The 17,023-nt window shown below is 48.1% G+C and overlaps 1 protein-coding gene across 1 annotated transcript in view; it reads right to left on the bottom strand.

Annotated features, from left to right (window-relative positions):
* LOC136660155 (tumor necrosis factor receptor superfamily member 1B-like) overlaps window positions 1–17,023 on the bottom strand; it is a 39,597-nt gene that overhangs the window by 6,975 nt on the left and 15,599 nt on the right. Inside the window, exons 2-8 of the mRNA XM_066637219.1 lie at window positions 14,141–14,246; window positions 10,525–10,653; window positions 10,155–10,304; window positions 8,857–8,950; window positions 5,130–5,338; window positions 3,480–3,557; window positions 218–255 (exon numbers count right to left, since the gene is read on the bottom strand). Coding sequence (XP_066493316.1) covers window positions 218–255; window positions 3,480–3,557; window positions 5,130–5,338; window positions 8,857–8,950; window positions 10,155–10,304; window positions 10,525–10,653; window positions 14,141–14,246 — 804 coding nt within the window. The remainder of the gene's footprint in view (window positions 1–217; window positions 256–3,479; window positions 3,558–5,129; window positions 5,339–8,856; window positions 8,951–10,154; window positions 10,305–10,524; window positions 10,654–14,140; window positions 14,247–17,023) is intronic.

Raw genomic sequence — 17,023 nt, 5'->3', positions numbered from 1 at the left:
TGTTATATTTATGTACAGTTATATTTATGGCTAGTTATATTCTGTACAGATGCCACAGGGAAGATCCATGTCAAACCTGCTTGTACATAGAGGTTGATTCCATAACTCTGCTACCTCTCAAAACTGCCAACAGTAAAACCTACTACTTTAGGAATCTGCATATGACTTGTATGGATTCCCTTTCAGGCAGGGGAAGAAGGGAGAGGCTGGCACTTACCTGCTTTTCGCTGCCAAACGGTAAAGCACAATGTGGGACTGCCCAGGGAGTAAAAGAGAGAGAGAGAGAGAGAGAGAGAGAGAGAGAGAGAGAGAGAGAGTTTAGATTAATCTCTCTTCATGTCAATATGTTTTGAAAAAGCCCAGATCCAAAGCAACACACTCCTTGCAAGTGCTCCTCATTGGCAACCAATACAATCTGTAGCCAGGGAAGGAGGCTGCCTAAAGTTTCATCAGGTCACAACTCTAGAGGAGATCTGCCATTTAATTAGTGATGGCCCAAGATATCTGGGCACCTGAAGCAAGGTGACACTGCAACCTGCCACCTGGGTCCACGTGCACAAAACTCAATCCCCTTCCACTACAGTGTTCATATTTTTGAAGGGATGGGGGAGGAAATGGAGCACAAAAGGAAGTAGAGGGGAGAGAAGACTGATGGTCTAGAGTGGCTGAAGTGCTCTAGGCCACTACTCTACTTCTTCCCACTTCCTCTTCTATTCCACTCCCTTTTTCCTTTTCCAACCCCAGGAGTGGGTGGAGGAAGATGTGAATTGGAGTTGGGCACCCCCCCTGCTAATCTGTCACCTGAAGCAACTGCCTCAGTCTGCTTCATGGTTGGGCTACCCCTAACCATGAACAGAGAGTGAGAGAAGATGGGGGTGGGGAGCGATATGGGCAAAACAGGAAGGAGGGAGATGCAGAAAGACCCTCCCGAAACTACAGATTAAGGATGCTGATGGAATTTGCTTCCAATGGATTCCATACTGGAATCTGAGATTCTGTTTTATGCAACGTGTTTACTGGAACAGAACTCCAAAAAATGTCAGAATCTGTTCTTCTAGAGCAGTAATTTTCAACCTTTTTCATCTCCTGGCACACCAACAAGGCACTAAAATGGTCAAGGCACACCATCAGTTTTTTGACAATTGACAAGGCACACTGTGCTGTCACATCCCCCCAATGGCCCTAATAATAAAGCATCCTCTCCCAAATTCCCATGGCACACATGGGGACCATTCACAGCACACCAGTGTGCCACGGCACAGTGGTTGAAAACTGCTGTTCTAGAGGTATGTTTCCAGAATTTTACCTCTGAATGAAACTGAATTGTTGCTCCCTGCCCTGTCTTTTTCCAGTTAAAAATGCACCAACGGTATTACACATTTTAAAAGAAACTGTCCTCCGCTCAAAAGACACCCCAAAGCATTTTTTTTTCTTGGCACAATTCTTTTTCATTTAAAAATATTTAAAAAAACAAAAACAGAAATGAATTTGTTTCTTGACTTTTGAATTCCCAGTTTTCTACAGGAAGATCATTTTGCAAAGTCTGTTATTGACATCCAAAATTCAAAACGGCTTCAGGAATTCAAATGGATTCTGTCCCTTTCCCCTTGTTGCTTTGAAGCCAGGAACTCCCTTCTAGATAACTCCTGTGATGTTTCCACCCTTCCTTCCTTCCAATTCTTTCTTAAAACCCACCTTTCCCAGGAATTCTTTGGAACAGCGCCACTTGCGGCAATCCTAAGCACACTTACTTCCGAGTAGACATGCACTGTATAGGATTACACTGCCCATCCTCTCTCCCTACTAAGCTTAGGAACATGCAGTTGAAATACACAGACACATCACTGAAGGAATGACTGTTGCTGAGGAATTTACTGAGGGAATTTTCTTGTTCCTGCTTTGGAAAGTGCAGGTTCTCGCAGGATTTGCCCCACTGCTGGTTTCATGTGAGTTAAACCACCTAGCAGCTAAAGCAAGGCAGGAAGGGGGGTGGATAGAGAAAAACACAATGGGCCTTCAGTATCTGCAGGAGATCTGTTTCAGTTCCACAGATAAATGAAATTTGCAGGAGGACCACTCAGCACCACAATTACTTACTTGGGGTCCATACCCGGCCCTCCAGAGGTCACACAAGGCCTCCCCACCTCCTCAGAAGCCTCCCAGACATGACTGAAAGGCACTTTCAGTTTCCACAGACAAACTGGGAGGTCCTCCGAGGCTCTCCAGCTGTGGGCTCAACTTCCATGGATATTCAAATCCGTGGGTGCCAGGTCTACAGATAAGGAGGGTCCACTGTAGACAAATTTTTAAAATCTGATAGAAGAGCTTAAAAGAAAGAATAGCAGGGGGAAGTAGAGGCAATCGGGGGGGGGGTGTCCAGGAGGGCAAAAACTGCAGGTGCCACTCCTATGGGGGCAGCACTGCCACAGTGCTGCTGCCACGTCTGCCTGCCTTCCAGAGCCTTCTGCAGGCCAGCGAAGCCCCACGCTGCAAACCTGGGCACTCGAAAAGCCTTCTAAGGCCTCCAGAGCACCCTCAAACAGTAACAATAAACTGGAAGTACTGTTTGAGGGCGCTCCAGAGGCCTCAGAAGGTTTTCGGAATGCTCGGGAATGTCGCACAAGGCTCCGTACAACTAGATAAGTCTCCTCTGGAGGGCCATGTTGTAGGAGGGGGGCAGCGTGTTGCAGTCCCGTGTCCCAAGGCAGCACAGGGCCCAGATCTGCAATCCATAGAGGAGGGGTTGTGGTTGAGTGGCTGAGCACTTACTTTGACTGTAGAAGGTCCTGGGTTTGAATTCTGGCATCTCCAGTTCGGAAAGACATCTATTTGAATACCTGGAGGACTGCTCAGTCACCCTAAGCGACACTGAGCAATGGTCTGACTCAGATTCCAGTAAGAGGCATGGAGAAGGTTCCAGGTTTCGTCCTGGCATTCCTACCAATAATCAGGGTTGGCCAATTCAGGAGGCCAAATGAGATCAGCACCTCAGGCAGCAGATTTATTGGGAGCATTCCCCTTCACCCCACCCACCCCACTGCCTCTGCTGTTTCTCTTCCCATTCCCTGCATTGGAAAACACAGGAATGGAGCAAAAGAGGAAGTGTGACTAGAGGACAGTGGAGACGCTCTAGCCCACTACTCTCTTCCACCCACCTCTTCCTTTTCCAATTAAGGAAACAAGAGGAGCAGAGTCTGAAGTATCACCAGGTAAGAGAGGATGGCATTTAGCACACTGCCTCAGGCACTATATCTTGGTCTGACCCTGTTTAGAAGGCATCTTCAGACCATATCCAGTTGCGTCCAAAGTCCATGAGCCAACCAGAGCACAGAGGCAGAGCACAGGTGCATTCATACGTTAAAGCAACATACCTCTCAGGTGCCCTGATCATTACCTGTATATTTTACCTATATATATATTACCAATACTCTCCAACACAATACACCAAGGTTTACTCCTGCCTCTGTGGGCTCTCTTACCTTTTTTTCGAAATGCAGAATAGAAGACCGTTACCGCTAGCAATGCACAAAGGCCAAACATCACTCCGGCCACTAAACCTGAAAACAAAAACAGACAAGAAACATGCAAGAAAATGAATCCCAAAACAAAGTGAGAAACAAAATATCCGAAGTCTCTTCAGAGGAAGCAGTAAGCTTAAATTGCAGGACACTGGCTAAGAGACTTCCTTGGTCAGGGCTTCCTTGGATGGCATCTCACCTCCAGCATGAACTTAGCAGGTGGCCTTAAAGCAAACCCATCTCAACTTCAGTCTTCCCCAGCTGCAGTATGGAGATAATGATCCTTACTAGGTTGTTGTACAGATGGCATCAATGGACATTATAAGCACCATATCAGCACTTTAGGTCACATTTCTAGCAGCTTTAAAGCCACAAGGAAGCAGGGACGAAATGCAGCCAAAATATGGCCTTTCTGGGAAACAGTGGACTATATTGTTCCATACTCGCTTCTTCTTTCGAGGGTGGGGACACCCCTCACTTGTCAAACACTTGCTTTGTACTCGGGAGCTCTTGGATTCAGTTCCCCGAAAGCCTCAGCTTGCATTTGAAGAAATGTGTCCAAGGAGAATGAGAATTGGACAATATTGGCAGTTTCTATTAAGTGACTGGGAACAAGAGCAGGCTTCCAAGGCCTTCCAAGGGGCTTGGGGCGTCCAAGGCCAAAAGGCTGGATATTTCCACTCAGTACCACTCCCAGGTTTTGTCCCTCGGACAACAGGGTTGCTCTGACATAGAGGGCTGGTGCCACAGGTGGGGTCTTTATGGGTACAAGTTCAAGGGCCTCTCTCCAAGTAGGAGTCCACCCTGGCCACAAGTGCAAGGGTAAGCATCCACCCTGCAGAGGATGGATCTGGCCCCGAGTGGTGCTGAGCAAGCCCCATAAAAAAAAAATACAAAGCTGTGCGGTGACTATGTTTATCGTCTTCACTGCCCACAACTGGCCAACAACCTCCAGTTCCTCAAATGACTACATCTCTCTTTTTTGATGAATACTGGCCTTGTTTTATAAATAAACTCTCTCATCTCTATGTGCAGCTTGCACCCTTTGTCTTTTCTAATATACAACACAGATAGTGGCAGCCGCTCCTTGGCCTGCCCTCCCCACCAGTCAATGGGCTGTTCCCCAGGGGCCTTTGGGCGAAAGCTATTGTCCAGTGAGAGGGTATGAAAAGGAGGTGCGGACTGCTGCAGCCATTGTACTTGGTAAGTCACATGGGGGTCCCAGGTCAGTGTGCCATTGGGGGGAACAAGCTCTCAGCCCTGTTCCAGGACAACCTGATGCCAGCTTTTCCCCCTGTACTGTACTGGGACTGTAGCTTAATTGCAGAGAAACAGATTGTGTCTGGAAGGTTCCAGTTCAATCCCTGGCAGTGTCAATAGTGACACTGGTGAGCTGCTGGTGAGCCTGGTGGGCTGCTGCTGTTGTTGACAGACCAAGGGGCTGACTCAGTAGGCAGCAGTGTCCTATGTTTACACGCCATGCATCAACAGAAGAGCTGCCAGATTCTGAACCATGTGTAAATGGAGGGCAGCCAAAGAACATGTCATAGCATGGAACCCAACTTCCTTAATGCTCTCCAAGAAGGACTTGGCCATTCGGCCCTTGCTCACCAGCAACATAAGAAACATCTGATTTGGGAGGTTGCTGAATCTCCTTAGTGTCCAGTGCCGGGCTTCTGGTAAGGGAGTGAAGTGGAGGCAGGTGGGTTCTTCTGTTGACTGTGCCAGGAGGAGTGGTTTGCACGATGCCAACACGCACACTGGGCTCATGGCAAACTGCATCGTGTGTCATGTTTCCAGGAATACGGACTGATTTACAGCTGCAAGGAACAAAATGCCACTTAGAACGACTTCTTTTTATACCACTTAGATTTCTATGTATTTTATTTTTCACACTTTTATACCACCCTCCCTCCAAGGAGCTCAGGGTGGCGTACATGGTTCCCCCTTTGGTCTTCACAACAACCCTGTGAGGTAGGTGAGGCTGAGAGAGAGTCACTGGCCCAAGGTCACCTCAGAAGTTTCGTGGCAGAGCGGAGATTTGACCCTGGATCAATCAGATCCAACTCCAACACCAGAACCACTACATCATCCTAGATCACCTGTCCCTTGATCACATCACCTTCTGCTGCTCATACATGGGCTTCCTTGATGCAAAATGAGCAGTGCTTAGTCTGAGATCTCCAGGTGCCTGGAGGGGCACCCAAAATGCCACCACCCTGTTACCCAGCAGTATGCCAGGCATTGCAACTGCCTCTCACGCCCTGGATTTGAAAAGAGGAGAGTAGAGTGGTGGGCTAGAGTGCCCTTCCACTCTGCTCCCCTCTTCCTTTTGGAATCCAGGGAACAGGACAAAGAGGAACAGCAAAGCCAAGCTAGTGAATCAACCTCAAGGGCAGGAGAGAGAGAGAGAGAGAGAGAGCGAGAGAGAGAGAGATTGTGCATATGGCCCTCTCCAAACAGAAGAGAGTGGGATTTATGTGCATTATTAAGCACAAAGTATTTGCAAAATCATTTACAGTTCAATCCTACGCATGTCTAATCAGAAGTAAGTCCCATTATAGTCAATGGAACTTACTCCCAGGTAAGTGAGGATAAGATTTATTTGCATGATTGCACCAGTATTGTGATTCAGGACAAAACAGGGGACAATCCTGAATTTCATCATATCTCACTGCACATTCTCCAAGTGGAAAAAGCATCCAAAAGATGATGTAGCCCCAAAGAAATACCCTATAGAGGAGACTATCTAGGGAAAAGTGGCAGCTCTCCAGTGAGATTGTCTTGTGCCAGGATGTATTTCATAAATGGGTTTGGCTATCTCCTTCACATTTTTCTGGGGATGAATCTCGCAATTGAAATTTGGTTCCCAGAACATCTTTTGCATACATCTCATGATGTACTCATGCATACATCTCATGCATACATCTGCCCCCACAAAAACCTCTTTCTGCCAGCATCAGTACAAGGCCTGAGGAGAAGATGGGATTTCTCACTGTCCCCTCTCCCTGCAGCAACACCAGTAGTATCCCCTGTTTACCAGGTAAAAGAGCCAATTTTAAGGGGTGAGTCTCCTATTTCAGGCCAGTGTGGTGGGCCATGGTTTGCTGTGGCCCCAAGTGAGTCCCACAAGCTCAGAGCTCGTTCTGAGCTTTCGCAGAGGTGCCCAGCAGGGATGTCTTTGCTGTGCACCCCTGCAGTGCAGTCCAGTGCTTTTAACAACAGGGAACTGGTTTCAGCCCATAGAACGGAAGGTGAAGCAGGGAGAAGCAGCAAGAAGCCCAGAGAGACTACAAGAGCCAGCAGAGAGGACAAAGGAGATGCAGAGAATGAGTGGGATTCAAAACAGGAAGAGGAAATGGAGAGGAAGGGGTAAAGGCAGGGGAGGGGCAGAAGCTGGAGCAGGCAAGTAGAGGAGAAAGGGAGCTGATTGGGAGGTTGGAGGGGAGGACAGTGAACAAGAGAGACAAGGAACAGAAACAAGAGAGAAAGAAGACCACTGCCCACCCCAAGGAAGTCCTTCGAGGTCTAAAAACCTCTCTTAAAGCAACCCTTAGATAGAAGCTTCTGTGGACCTCCCTTTAGGAGAAGCATGTCCCAAAGAGGGAGGAACATAGGGGGTCCAGAATAGTCCACCATTGGAATCTAACGTTCCCTTGCCAGATTTCTAGACCCCCCCCCCTCCCAGAGGTGTAAGGCCTCCACATGAGTTACAGCTACCTAACTGAGGGATGCCCATGTACTGGGGAAGGGACAGCGTAAAGATGAAGCAACCAGCCATTCACATTTCCATTTGCCAGCCAGGAATTTGTTCTGAGTTGTAGTAAAAGAGATGGACAGCCCCTGGGAGACTGCTGCTGGTGTTTGAAGGAGTGGGGTGATTTTTTTTCCCCACAATCAGACGATGTAGACTGACCCCCTTGGGATGCAGGGGTGGGTGGGACACCCGCCACAGGAGGGAAAAAGCAACTGTTTAGAGCCCAACAGTGCATTTTCCAGTGGCTGTTTGCTGGTGACTCTTTTTAGATTGTGAGCCTTTTGGAAACCATCATTTTTCATTTATTTGGCTACATAAAGCACTTTCTGGGCTTTTTTGTTTAGAAGTGGTATTTAAATAATCTTAACAGCAGCAATAATCATGCTGGCAGAACACCTGTTAGACAGGGGAGAGGACTCTGGAAAGACATCTGCCCCCAATAATGCAACCACCCCCCCATTTGCCACCACCAACACCATTCATAAGAACAGTCAAGAATTTCTTAATGATAAGGGCGGTTTGACAGTGTAACAGACTGCCAAGGGAGGTGGTGGATTCTCCCTTGCTGGAGATCTTCAAGCAGAGGCTTGACAGACACCGGCTGAAGATGATCTAGGAGGATTTCCTGCTACAGACAGGGCATTGGTCTAAATCAGGGGTGTCCAAACATTTTGGCAGGAGGGCCACATCATCTCTCTGACACTGTGTCAGTTTATTTATTAAATTTATTTACATTTAATAATAAGAATAAATTTAAGAATAAATTGACATTTAAAATTTGAATAAATTTACATAAGTGAATGTATTTGAGATGGAACATATGAATGAATGAAGGTATTGCAGTAGCTTAAGGCCTATAAAAGGCCTTGCACAAAGCAAGGCCAGCCTTTCCTTCACTGCCACTGCTGCATCACAGACATGAAACATCAAGTAGTGGAGGGAGCCCTCATCCCATAGCTCAGGTGAGAGGTCGAACAGTCGCCCTCACACTGAGAGCAGTTGTGTCAGGCCAGCAAGGGCTCCAGCAAGTCTCTGGAGGGCCAGAGGTTCATTGGAGACTGGATGCTCCCCGCGGGCCAGATTGGGAGCCCCTGAGGGCCGCAAGTGGCCCCCAGGCCAGGGTTTGGGAACCCCTGGTCTAGATGATCCAACTCCACGACTCTATGAACTGCTTGATATCATCACTGATACCACTGACAGGGCCCAGCATTCTATCATTGTAAGGGCAAGATTTTTAGATCAGATTTTGTTATTACAAGCTGCTGTGAGAATCCAGTGGTACAGAAATGCTACAAAATAAATAAATAATTTATTTAATGGGGCCAGGGTGGGAGGGGGGGAATTGACAACCACGGGCTGTAAGTTATACCATCCAGTCTGCCATAGGCTCTCATCATTTATCTTATTCCCTTTCTTTGGTTTTTTTTTTTGCTCCCAACCTGTTTATAAATGAAAGTCTAGAGGGGATCATGCCTTTTGCTTTCCCAGCAGATCGGGCCAGAAAAAGCCACCACCTCCTCTGTCGTGACTGTGACTTGCAAGGAGTCTAGTTTGGACACAACTACACAAGGAGCAACTTACATCCTGTGGGCTCTGCAAGTGGCATTGTGCGACTCCACATCCGAAAAGGTGCCAGGGCTACAAGGAGCGCACTCCACATCTTTACTGTTGGTACCTGTAAACAAACCACTATTAGCCACTTTGGGAGAAATGTGGAAGGGAAAGAGCCAAGTTGTAGCCAATGTTTTCAGGCCCAACCCCCTCCCTGATGCGACTTCCAGTCACATTTGCTGAATCAGCGCATCAGACATCACAAGCCCTCTGCTCCTCTTGCTCAATAGACCAGGTACTGGCCAGATTGCAGTATATAGTGCAATTTAGGAAAAGAACAGTGACAAAAGCCCCCCCCCCCACACACACACTGATTTTCTGGCACCAAAAGGGATCCAAGACTGTGCATCGTCCATTCATTAGGCCCTACCTGGTGTCTCATCTCACACACACCATCACCACCACTCTGCTCCAACAGCAAGACTGGTCGACAAAGCTCTGGGCCTCAGATGTGACATCTGGGATGCAAAAATAAACCTGCCTGACCCCAAGGGTCAATTTCAGTCTAGTAGACCCTTTAAGCAATCCCTATTACTTCTACATATGAACAACTCATCTCTGGCACAAGGAGGCCTGTACACCTCCTCCCAGACCTGATTCCCGCTGGAGATCTCGAGCCCTGCCCAGATGGGATACCTGCTTGACAGCCGCTCTGGGACATGCCCCCCTGCCTGTCTGGAGCCACAGATCTCCCCATTCCGAGAATCCAATTTCCCGGAACCTGACAGTACCTCTTGGTCACAGTCCCCAGCCTCGTAGGCAGGGATGATGTCAGAGCTCAGCCAGGTTCAGCGCTGGCCAAAGACCACTCTGTCAGCCCTCCAGGGCCACTTGGCTGCTACAGATTCCACCCACTCCCATGAGAAGAATAATGGCTGCCTGTTGCCATTGAATAGAAGCTTTGGCAGGGGTGGTATCCCACTCCACCAACCTGGCGCCAGCACTGCTTATCGGAGCTAGACTGGAGCTCCTCAAGCCACTGTATCTCTCAGGAAACCTGGAACCCAAAAAACTTGGCTGGCTCTTTGCCATGCTCCTAATCTCTTCTCTCTTTGATTGCTCACTGCCCTTTCCTCTTCCTTGTGTAAACATTTCTTCCTGCTAGTAGGCTTTGTGTAAGAAAGTACCTACTGTGCGTAGCTGAGAAACCCTCCCCCTCCTTGTACAAGCGTGTGCTGGCCAGAACCAGTTACCTTTCCCCTTCCTCTGCCCCCCTCCCCAGAATGGGCCACCCAGGGAAAAAAACAAAGGCAATGGTGCAGTTTTACCTGCTACTGACACTCTGTAGCCCTTTTTGCAGCTCTGGTACGACTGACAACTGGCGCAGGTACCAAAGATGATCCGGCGGCAGAATTGATGAGACGGACACCAGCAAACGCGGTTTTGCGTTGGAGTGCATTTCTCTGTCTCCACCATCCCTAGTTCAAAGGAAAGAAATAGGACATCAGATGACTTCGGAACTGCTGGAAAGAGGGCAGGCTGGAAGGCAATGGGGGAAGCATTCCTGCAACCAGGAGACTAGCAGTATCAGCACCTTGGTACTGAGTTTCAAACACAAGCACCTCTGGTTACACCACCACTTCCCCCTTCAATGTCCCCGAGACTGAGGCTGGCACATTATCCAGGGTGACTATATACCTCCTGTGCATTTCAGACTGCAGCTTAAACAGCGATCGGCTCTGCTCCAGAACTTTGTATATGTCTGCCCTTCGCAGGCTCCACACTGCGTGTCAACATGCTCCGTGCACCTTTCAAGAACTTTATAACCTGCAACACAAACAAAGAGAGCACCTCGTCACAGCCTGAGTGTGGGAGCAGCTCCCGGGAAAGGCCGCTATCCCATGAAGCCCCTTGAACTCCTGCTGAGGTCCTGTTTGTCTGCAACGTGGTACAAGCATCTCTGACACACTGGACTAGGGCTTTGCAACCTTTTCCAAGTATCACTTCTGCAAATCCCACCGCTGCCACCAGAACTGCCAGGAGCCCACCAGAATGAGTGCCTTGCCCCACAGCTGGGATTTTGCTCTGCACTCCCCTTCCCCAAACTGTGCCTCTTCTGATGGGCCAGGCAGTTACATAGTAGAGCCATCCCAAGTCCTCCTGGCGCATGAGCTGGTGTGCCAAACACTGCCTTCCCTTACCTGTCATGTGGCAGCCTCTCCTCCATCCATTTCTTACATTGGCAAGGAAGAGGGGGGCAAAGTGGAAGAGGAAGTGAGGAGGAGAGTGGCAGGTAGAATGTTGGATACTTCCTCTTCCACCCTGGCCCCTTCTTCCTTTCCTACGCAACTCTGCTGTTGTGTAGTCTCAGAGGAGCATGGCTAAGGTGGGGAGTCTGGACAAGCTCCCTAAAGTTAACACTACACTAGGGGTGCCCAAATCCCAGCTCGGGGGCCACTTGCAGCCTTTGTGAATGCCTAATCCAGCCTGCAGGGAACCCCCAGTCTCCAATGAGCCTCTGGCCCTCCAGAGACTTCCTGGAGCCCTTGCTGGCCCAATGCTACTGCTCTCAGCGTGAATGACCTTCATTCATTCACACAAGTTCCATCTCTAATATATTCATTTATGTAAATTTATTCAAATTTGAAATGTAAATTAATTCTTTCCCCCCCTCCCGGCCCCCAGCACAGTGTCAAAGAGATGATGTGGCCCTCCTGCCAAAAGGTTTGGACACCCCTGCACTACATCACTCTGCATACGTGTGTTCAGGTAGTACTGACTATGGACATTGTTATTACAGTACTTATCTAGCACCTTTCTCACTGATTCTCACAATGAGGGAAGGTCTTACCGACCCAACATAGGCAGGCTATCACCAAACTCCATTTATTTTTACAAATAAAGGTTTTAATATTAATGTTCTCTGAGAAACTCCCTAACTCCCCTAACTCCTCATTTCCAAGTGTCTTCCCTGACTGCATGGTCATTGTTCATTTTGCTGACTCATGCTGTCCAAGCTTCCAGCAGGAGCAGCCACAATTCAGCCAGGTGTTATTCATTCTTGGCAGCTGACCTCTACACTCCTCCACCTTACGGCTTACTGCAGTGACTCCTTCGCCCTCTCACAGCCCAGCGATCAACAGTGTCTCCTCAGGGCTACATGCTCTTGTAACAGCACATCAGCTGCTTTGGCCTCTCTTCCAAATCACAGCCAGGGTCACTCTCACTTAGCTTCTTCAGGCAGGGCAACAGCTTAACCTCTAGACCAAGGCCGTTTGAACTCTGGCCCAGGGGTTGGATCCAGGGTTCAGACAAACCTGTCCACTGGTGAGCGGACCTTACCGTTCCACCCTCCCCCAATCAGTTGCCTTGGTCTCTCTTTCAAATCACAGCCAGGGTCACTCCCACTTAGCTTCATCAGGCAGGGTAACAGCTTACCCACTAGACCAGGGCCACTCGAACCCCAGCCCGCGGGCCTGATCCAGTGTTTGGACAAACTCGTCCACCCAGTAAGTGGACATTACCATTCCACCCCTAAGCAGCTAGTCGTCTGAGTAGACCTGGGCACCAGGACGCTCTGGGCAGTTGTGTCTGCCCGGGTGTCCTGCTGTACAGCATTCTGGGATGCCAGGCAACAGACACCAACAGCCCAGAGCATCTTGGTGCCCAGATCCACCCAGATGACAAACCATGCAGGGGTGGAAGAGAAAGCTGTGGTCTGTATGGCGACCACATTCCCATACATGTCCCTACAAGTCCCATACGGGGAACGCATTCTGGGTGCACAATGGTCATGAGTTTGGGTGCCACTGCTCTAGACCACACATGCCCATCTTACTCCCATCTTTTTTGCTTATCAAGTGGCTTGAACGTAGGTGAAGATTTTCAGCCTTTCATCTTGCGGCACACTGGCAAGACACTAAAATTGTCAAGGCACACCATTGGTTTTGTGACAATTGATAAGGCACACCACACTTCTGGCGGGGGGTTCACATTCCCCAATGGCCCTACTAAAAAATGACCCTCCCCAAAATCCCTGTGGCACAACATCTGCAGCACACTGATAGGCCCAGCACACTGGTTCAAAATCACTGGTCTAATGTTTATTTCATAATATTAACAGTGTGAATTGCATTATTTTCCTATATGAAGTTCCTGGAATATATAAAAACATGTCATTGATAATCAAACTTGCTCTCTCTCTCTCTCTCTCTCTCTCTCTCTCTCTCTCTCTCTCTCTCTCTCTCTCTCTCTCTCTTTGGTAGCTGGATAAGCTTGTGTATGGAAAAAACAACATGAGAGCTTTACTCCCTGGATGTCAGGAGCCAAGACTTCTCCCTTGAGTGTGCTCTGAATGACAAATATCTGACTGCTGTCCCTTTTGCCCTCCGACACAGGAAGGAAGCCCAAACTATCTCGCTTGACGTTTGCCCCTTTACAGAACTTGGGCTCCTTCCTTAAACGGGAGCTTCCTGCTTATTCAGCCAATTCTGGGTAAGAAGCTAAAGTCTCTTGGAGTGACAAGAATTGAGCACCAGCAGGCTCAGAATTACTTTGCAGGAGTCCATGTTGGAGTGCGCATAGCTTGTTTTCAAACGCATGGTGGGGTGGAAGGAGGGGGCACAGCCACAAGGCTGCTCTCCACATAGTGAGGTACTTTCTCCAGATTTGGTCTCCAATGGAGGGTCCTGGCAGCATGACCTAGGCCATTCCCTATTATGTCCCTTCTGAACTTCATCAGCCTACACATGAATACAATGTACCCTGTCCGTTTCCTCTTGCCCCAGTTGATGGCTGGCTCAATGCTAGGCAACTTCTGGGGTATTCTGCAGCTTCTCAATTGCTTTGTGTACTAGTGCTTGGTGTGGTGAGTGTGACTTCACTATACTTTATGCCAAGCACCCAGCTTAGAAAGTTAGCCGCCAGAAATCCTACCACCACTGATCAAACAAAGCAATACCAAACCTTATGCTTCAAAAACCCCAGGGCAATATCCTGTTTCCACTCCTCTGCAGCAATCTCCAATGCTCCTTTCCTTCTACACCAGTGTTTCTTAAACTGTGGGTCGGGACCCACTAGGTGGGTCACGAGCCAATTTCAGGTGGGTTGCCATTCATTTCAATACTTTATTTTCAATATAGTAGACTTGATGCTACCATGATATATGACTGCATATCAACTATCAAAAATACTGATGGTGTGCCTTGACAATTTTAGCACCTTGTCAGTGTGCCTTGAGATGAAAAAAAATTGAAAAATTGCTAGTCTAGGCCTATACAGGCTCTCAACATTAGGAGCAAAGCAAACAGGTTACCTGGAGGACACAAGCTGCAACATTTCTGGGTGGTATCTTCGTAGTACTCCCTTTTTGGATTCATGCACTGCTGGTCGACCTGCGGAGTGTACGGTAGCAAATACGCCTGCAGAAATTGAAGAGAAATGTTTGAGTTATGGGCATGGTGAAAGCTTGTGATTGCCTTAGGTGGGAAAAAACCAATAATGATAATGGGTATTTGCCCGTCCATTACTCTCCTGAACTATTCAGAGGAAGAATGGGGTATATTCTAGATAAGTAAAGGCATAGACAGAGGTTGCCATCCAAGTACATGGTGCTTTATAAATGACGAGAGCAGAAGTCTCTGCCCCGAGGGGCTCACAATCTAGAACCAGGCATCACATGGACAACCGAGGAATGGGAAGGGAGTGGTAAGAAGGGTAACAGGGAACGAATAATCTTGTGCAGGTCTACTCAGAAGTAAGTCCCATGGTGTTCAATGAGGCTTACTCCCAGGAATGTATGCATAGGATTTTCGCTGTTGGCTTAGTTGCAGTCGGCCTCGGGGGGGGGGGGTTAAGGTGTTGTGTCAAAGGTTTCGCAAAAAGGATGGGTTTTTAGGAGGGACTGGAACAGCGATTTTCAACCAGTGTGCCTGCAGAATGGTCTACAGGTGGCCACGTGAGTTTGGGGAGGGTCATTTATTAGTAGGGACATTGGGGAATGTGAGCCTCCCGCCAGCAGCATGGTGCGCCTTGTGGATTGTCAAAAAACTGATGGTGTGCCATGAACATTGTAGCAGCGTGTCAGTGTGCCATGAGATGAAAAAGATTGAAAATCACGGGATTAGGAGGAAGAGAGGAAGCATTAACCAGGTGATCTGGGAGGGAGGTCCAGGCATAAGGGGCAGGAAGGGAGAAAGGGCAGAGGGAGGGAGGTGTAGTTGGGGGAGTGAAGATCTTGAGTAGGAGAGTGCTGGTATATGAGAGCACAGAGATATCAAGGCCATGGAGGACTCTGAAAGTTAAGGTATTCAGGTATAACTTCGTATGGCAAGAGCAGCTTCTGTTTCTCAGGAAGAGTTGAGGACAGCCAAGCAGCAATGAAGAAGAGCCTCTTCATCTCTCTAGGTATGGGGTTTTGGACACAGCCAGATACAATCACCTCACAGCCTGCTAGGGCCCAAGAGCCTCAAAGTCACAGAGTGTGATTCAAAGAAAGGCTGGAATTTTCCAAGGCCACACTGCACATCATAATCAAGTGCCAGTCATACTGATGCGCCCCCTGATTAATCAGGGGACTCACTTGTACACTCTCTTTAACCAATTACTCAGTTAACTATGCCGGCATGCGAATGACACCTGAAGGTCAAGAGAAGTCAAGCGTACCAAAGCTTACTGATGCACAAATCAACATGGGAAAGATCAACGCAAACTCCCCCCACCCCAAACATCCACGAACTTCACTCAAGTCCATCTCAATATGCAGATGCTTGGGAAAAAGTGACAGCATTGCCTGTTCCTGCTGCTATTTCTTCTGGGGAAGATTAAAAACGACAAAACAATGCCCTGAATGAGCTGGTGTGTGGGAGTTTCCTGTTGTTAAAAGCTAGTATTCAGAATACTGATTAATTAACATAGTGTACCGTGCACGGCCCAGCAGAGATGGATGCAGTGGGTGGGAAAGGGCCCCACTGAGTTGCTCAGAAACTTTACGAGCCCTTGTGGGCTCGTTGCTGCTGTCCCCGAGTTTATTAGGGTAGCAACCCAGACTTGGTTAAAATGAGAACTCTAAAAGCAGGAACAACGGAGGGGCAAGGACAGAAGCTGGAGCTTCCCCCTCCTCCCACACTTTTACCGTAAAACCCACAGTGACCTTAGCACATCTGCATTTTTGCAGCTAAGATAAACACACAATGGTGCCAGAAGGGAAGGCAAATCCATTTCAGCCTAATGAGGGATGGGGAATCTTTTAATTAGTTTGGGGCAATCGCTTTGGAAGTGGAGATCAACGTAGAAAGCCTCCCTTGCTAAGTGGGTTATGGAAAACACGTCACGTTTTAAATACTTAGGGCTTTGGGGACCTGGGAACCCTGATCCAGCACAGGGTAGCCAAAAAACAGGAAGATGTGATTGCATGGACTGGCTTTTGCTGATTACTTCAGGTTAAACCAGGGGGGGGAAAACGTGCAGGCTGTTGAAAGAAGTGATTACTCTCAGTTCAAAGAGCTGGCAAAAAAAACACAACTCAGATGTGTCAGCATTTTTGGTGCACTCGGGTACCACTTGCAAATGCTCTAATTCCAGATCAAATTTGGAAAGGAACTTAACAAAACCCAATATCTGCTTCTGCTTCTTCTTCTAAGCAAAGCAGGTACCAGGAGAGTGTGCGATTTGAGTCAGAAAAATGGGGGAGGGATGTTTAAGCTCTCCCATGCTTGCTGGGTTTCTGGTGCAACACATCCTGTCAGGGTTGCCAGATGCAGCAGAAGAGCTGTGGCAGCCAAATATAAAAACTGAGTCTGAGCCACAGTTTGAGAACTGCTGATATAAGCCATTAGCATTCCTTCTCTCTCTGTGAGTGAGTGAGTGAGTGAGTAATTAGCAGTTCCTTTATTCATGTTCATGATTGTTTTGAGGTGGTAAAACACTGCAAAAAAAAGAAAATCTTGATATGATTGGATGAGTTACATCAAGATGCTTTTGCTGCAGTGTTTTACAAGTATGTGCATTTGTTTAAAGAATTTAGACCCTGCCTTTCCCTCGCAAAAGCAAATGCCCAGACTTACTTCTCCTGTTTAGCCCTACCTCTAGGCCCTTTCCCTCCTATCAAATCTGGACTGTAATGTCCTCAGGGCAGGGATATCTTTTATGACTCTGTGCAAAGCACCATGTGCTCAAAAGACACTATATAGATCAATAC

Source organism: Tiliqua scincoides, chromosome 9, assembly GCF_035046505.1.
Source record: "Tiliqua scincoides isolate rTilSci1 chromosome 9, rTilSci1.hap2, whole genome shotgun sequence".
Classification (NCBI taxonomy): Eukaryota; Metazoa; Chordata; class Lepidosauria; order Squamata; family Scincidae; genus Tiliqua; species Tiliqua scincoides.
Note: the sequence above shows the minus strand (reverse complement) of the source record. Positions and strands in the feature narration are given on the sequence as shown.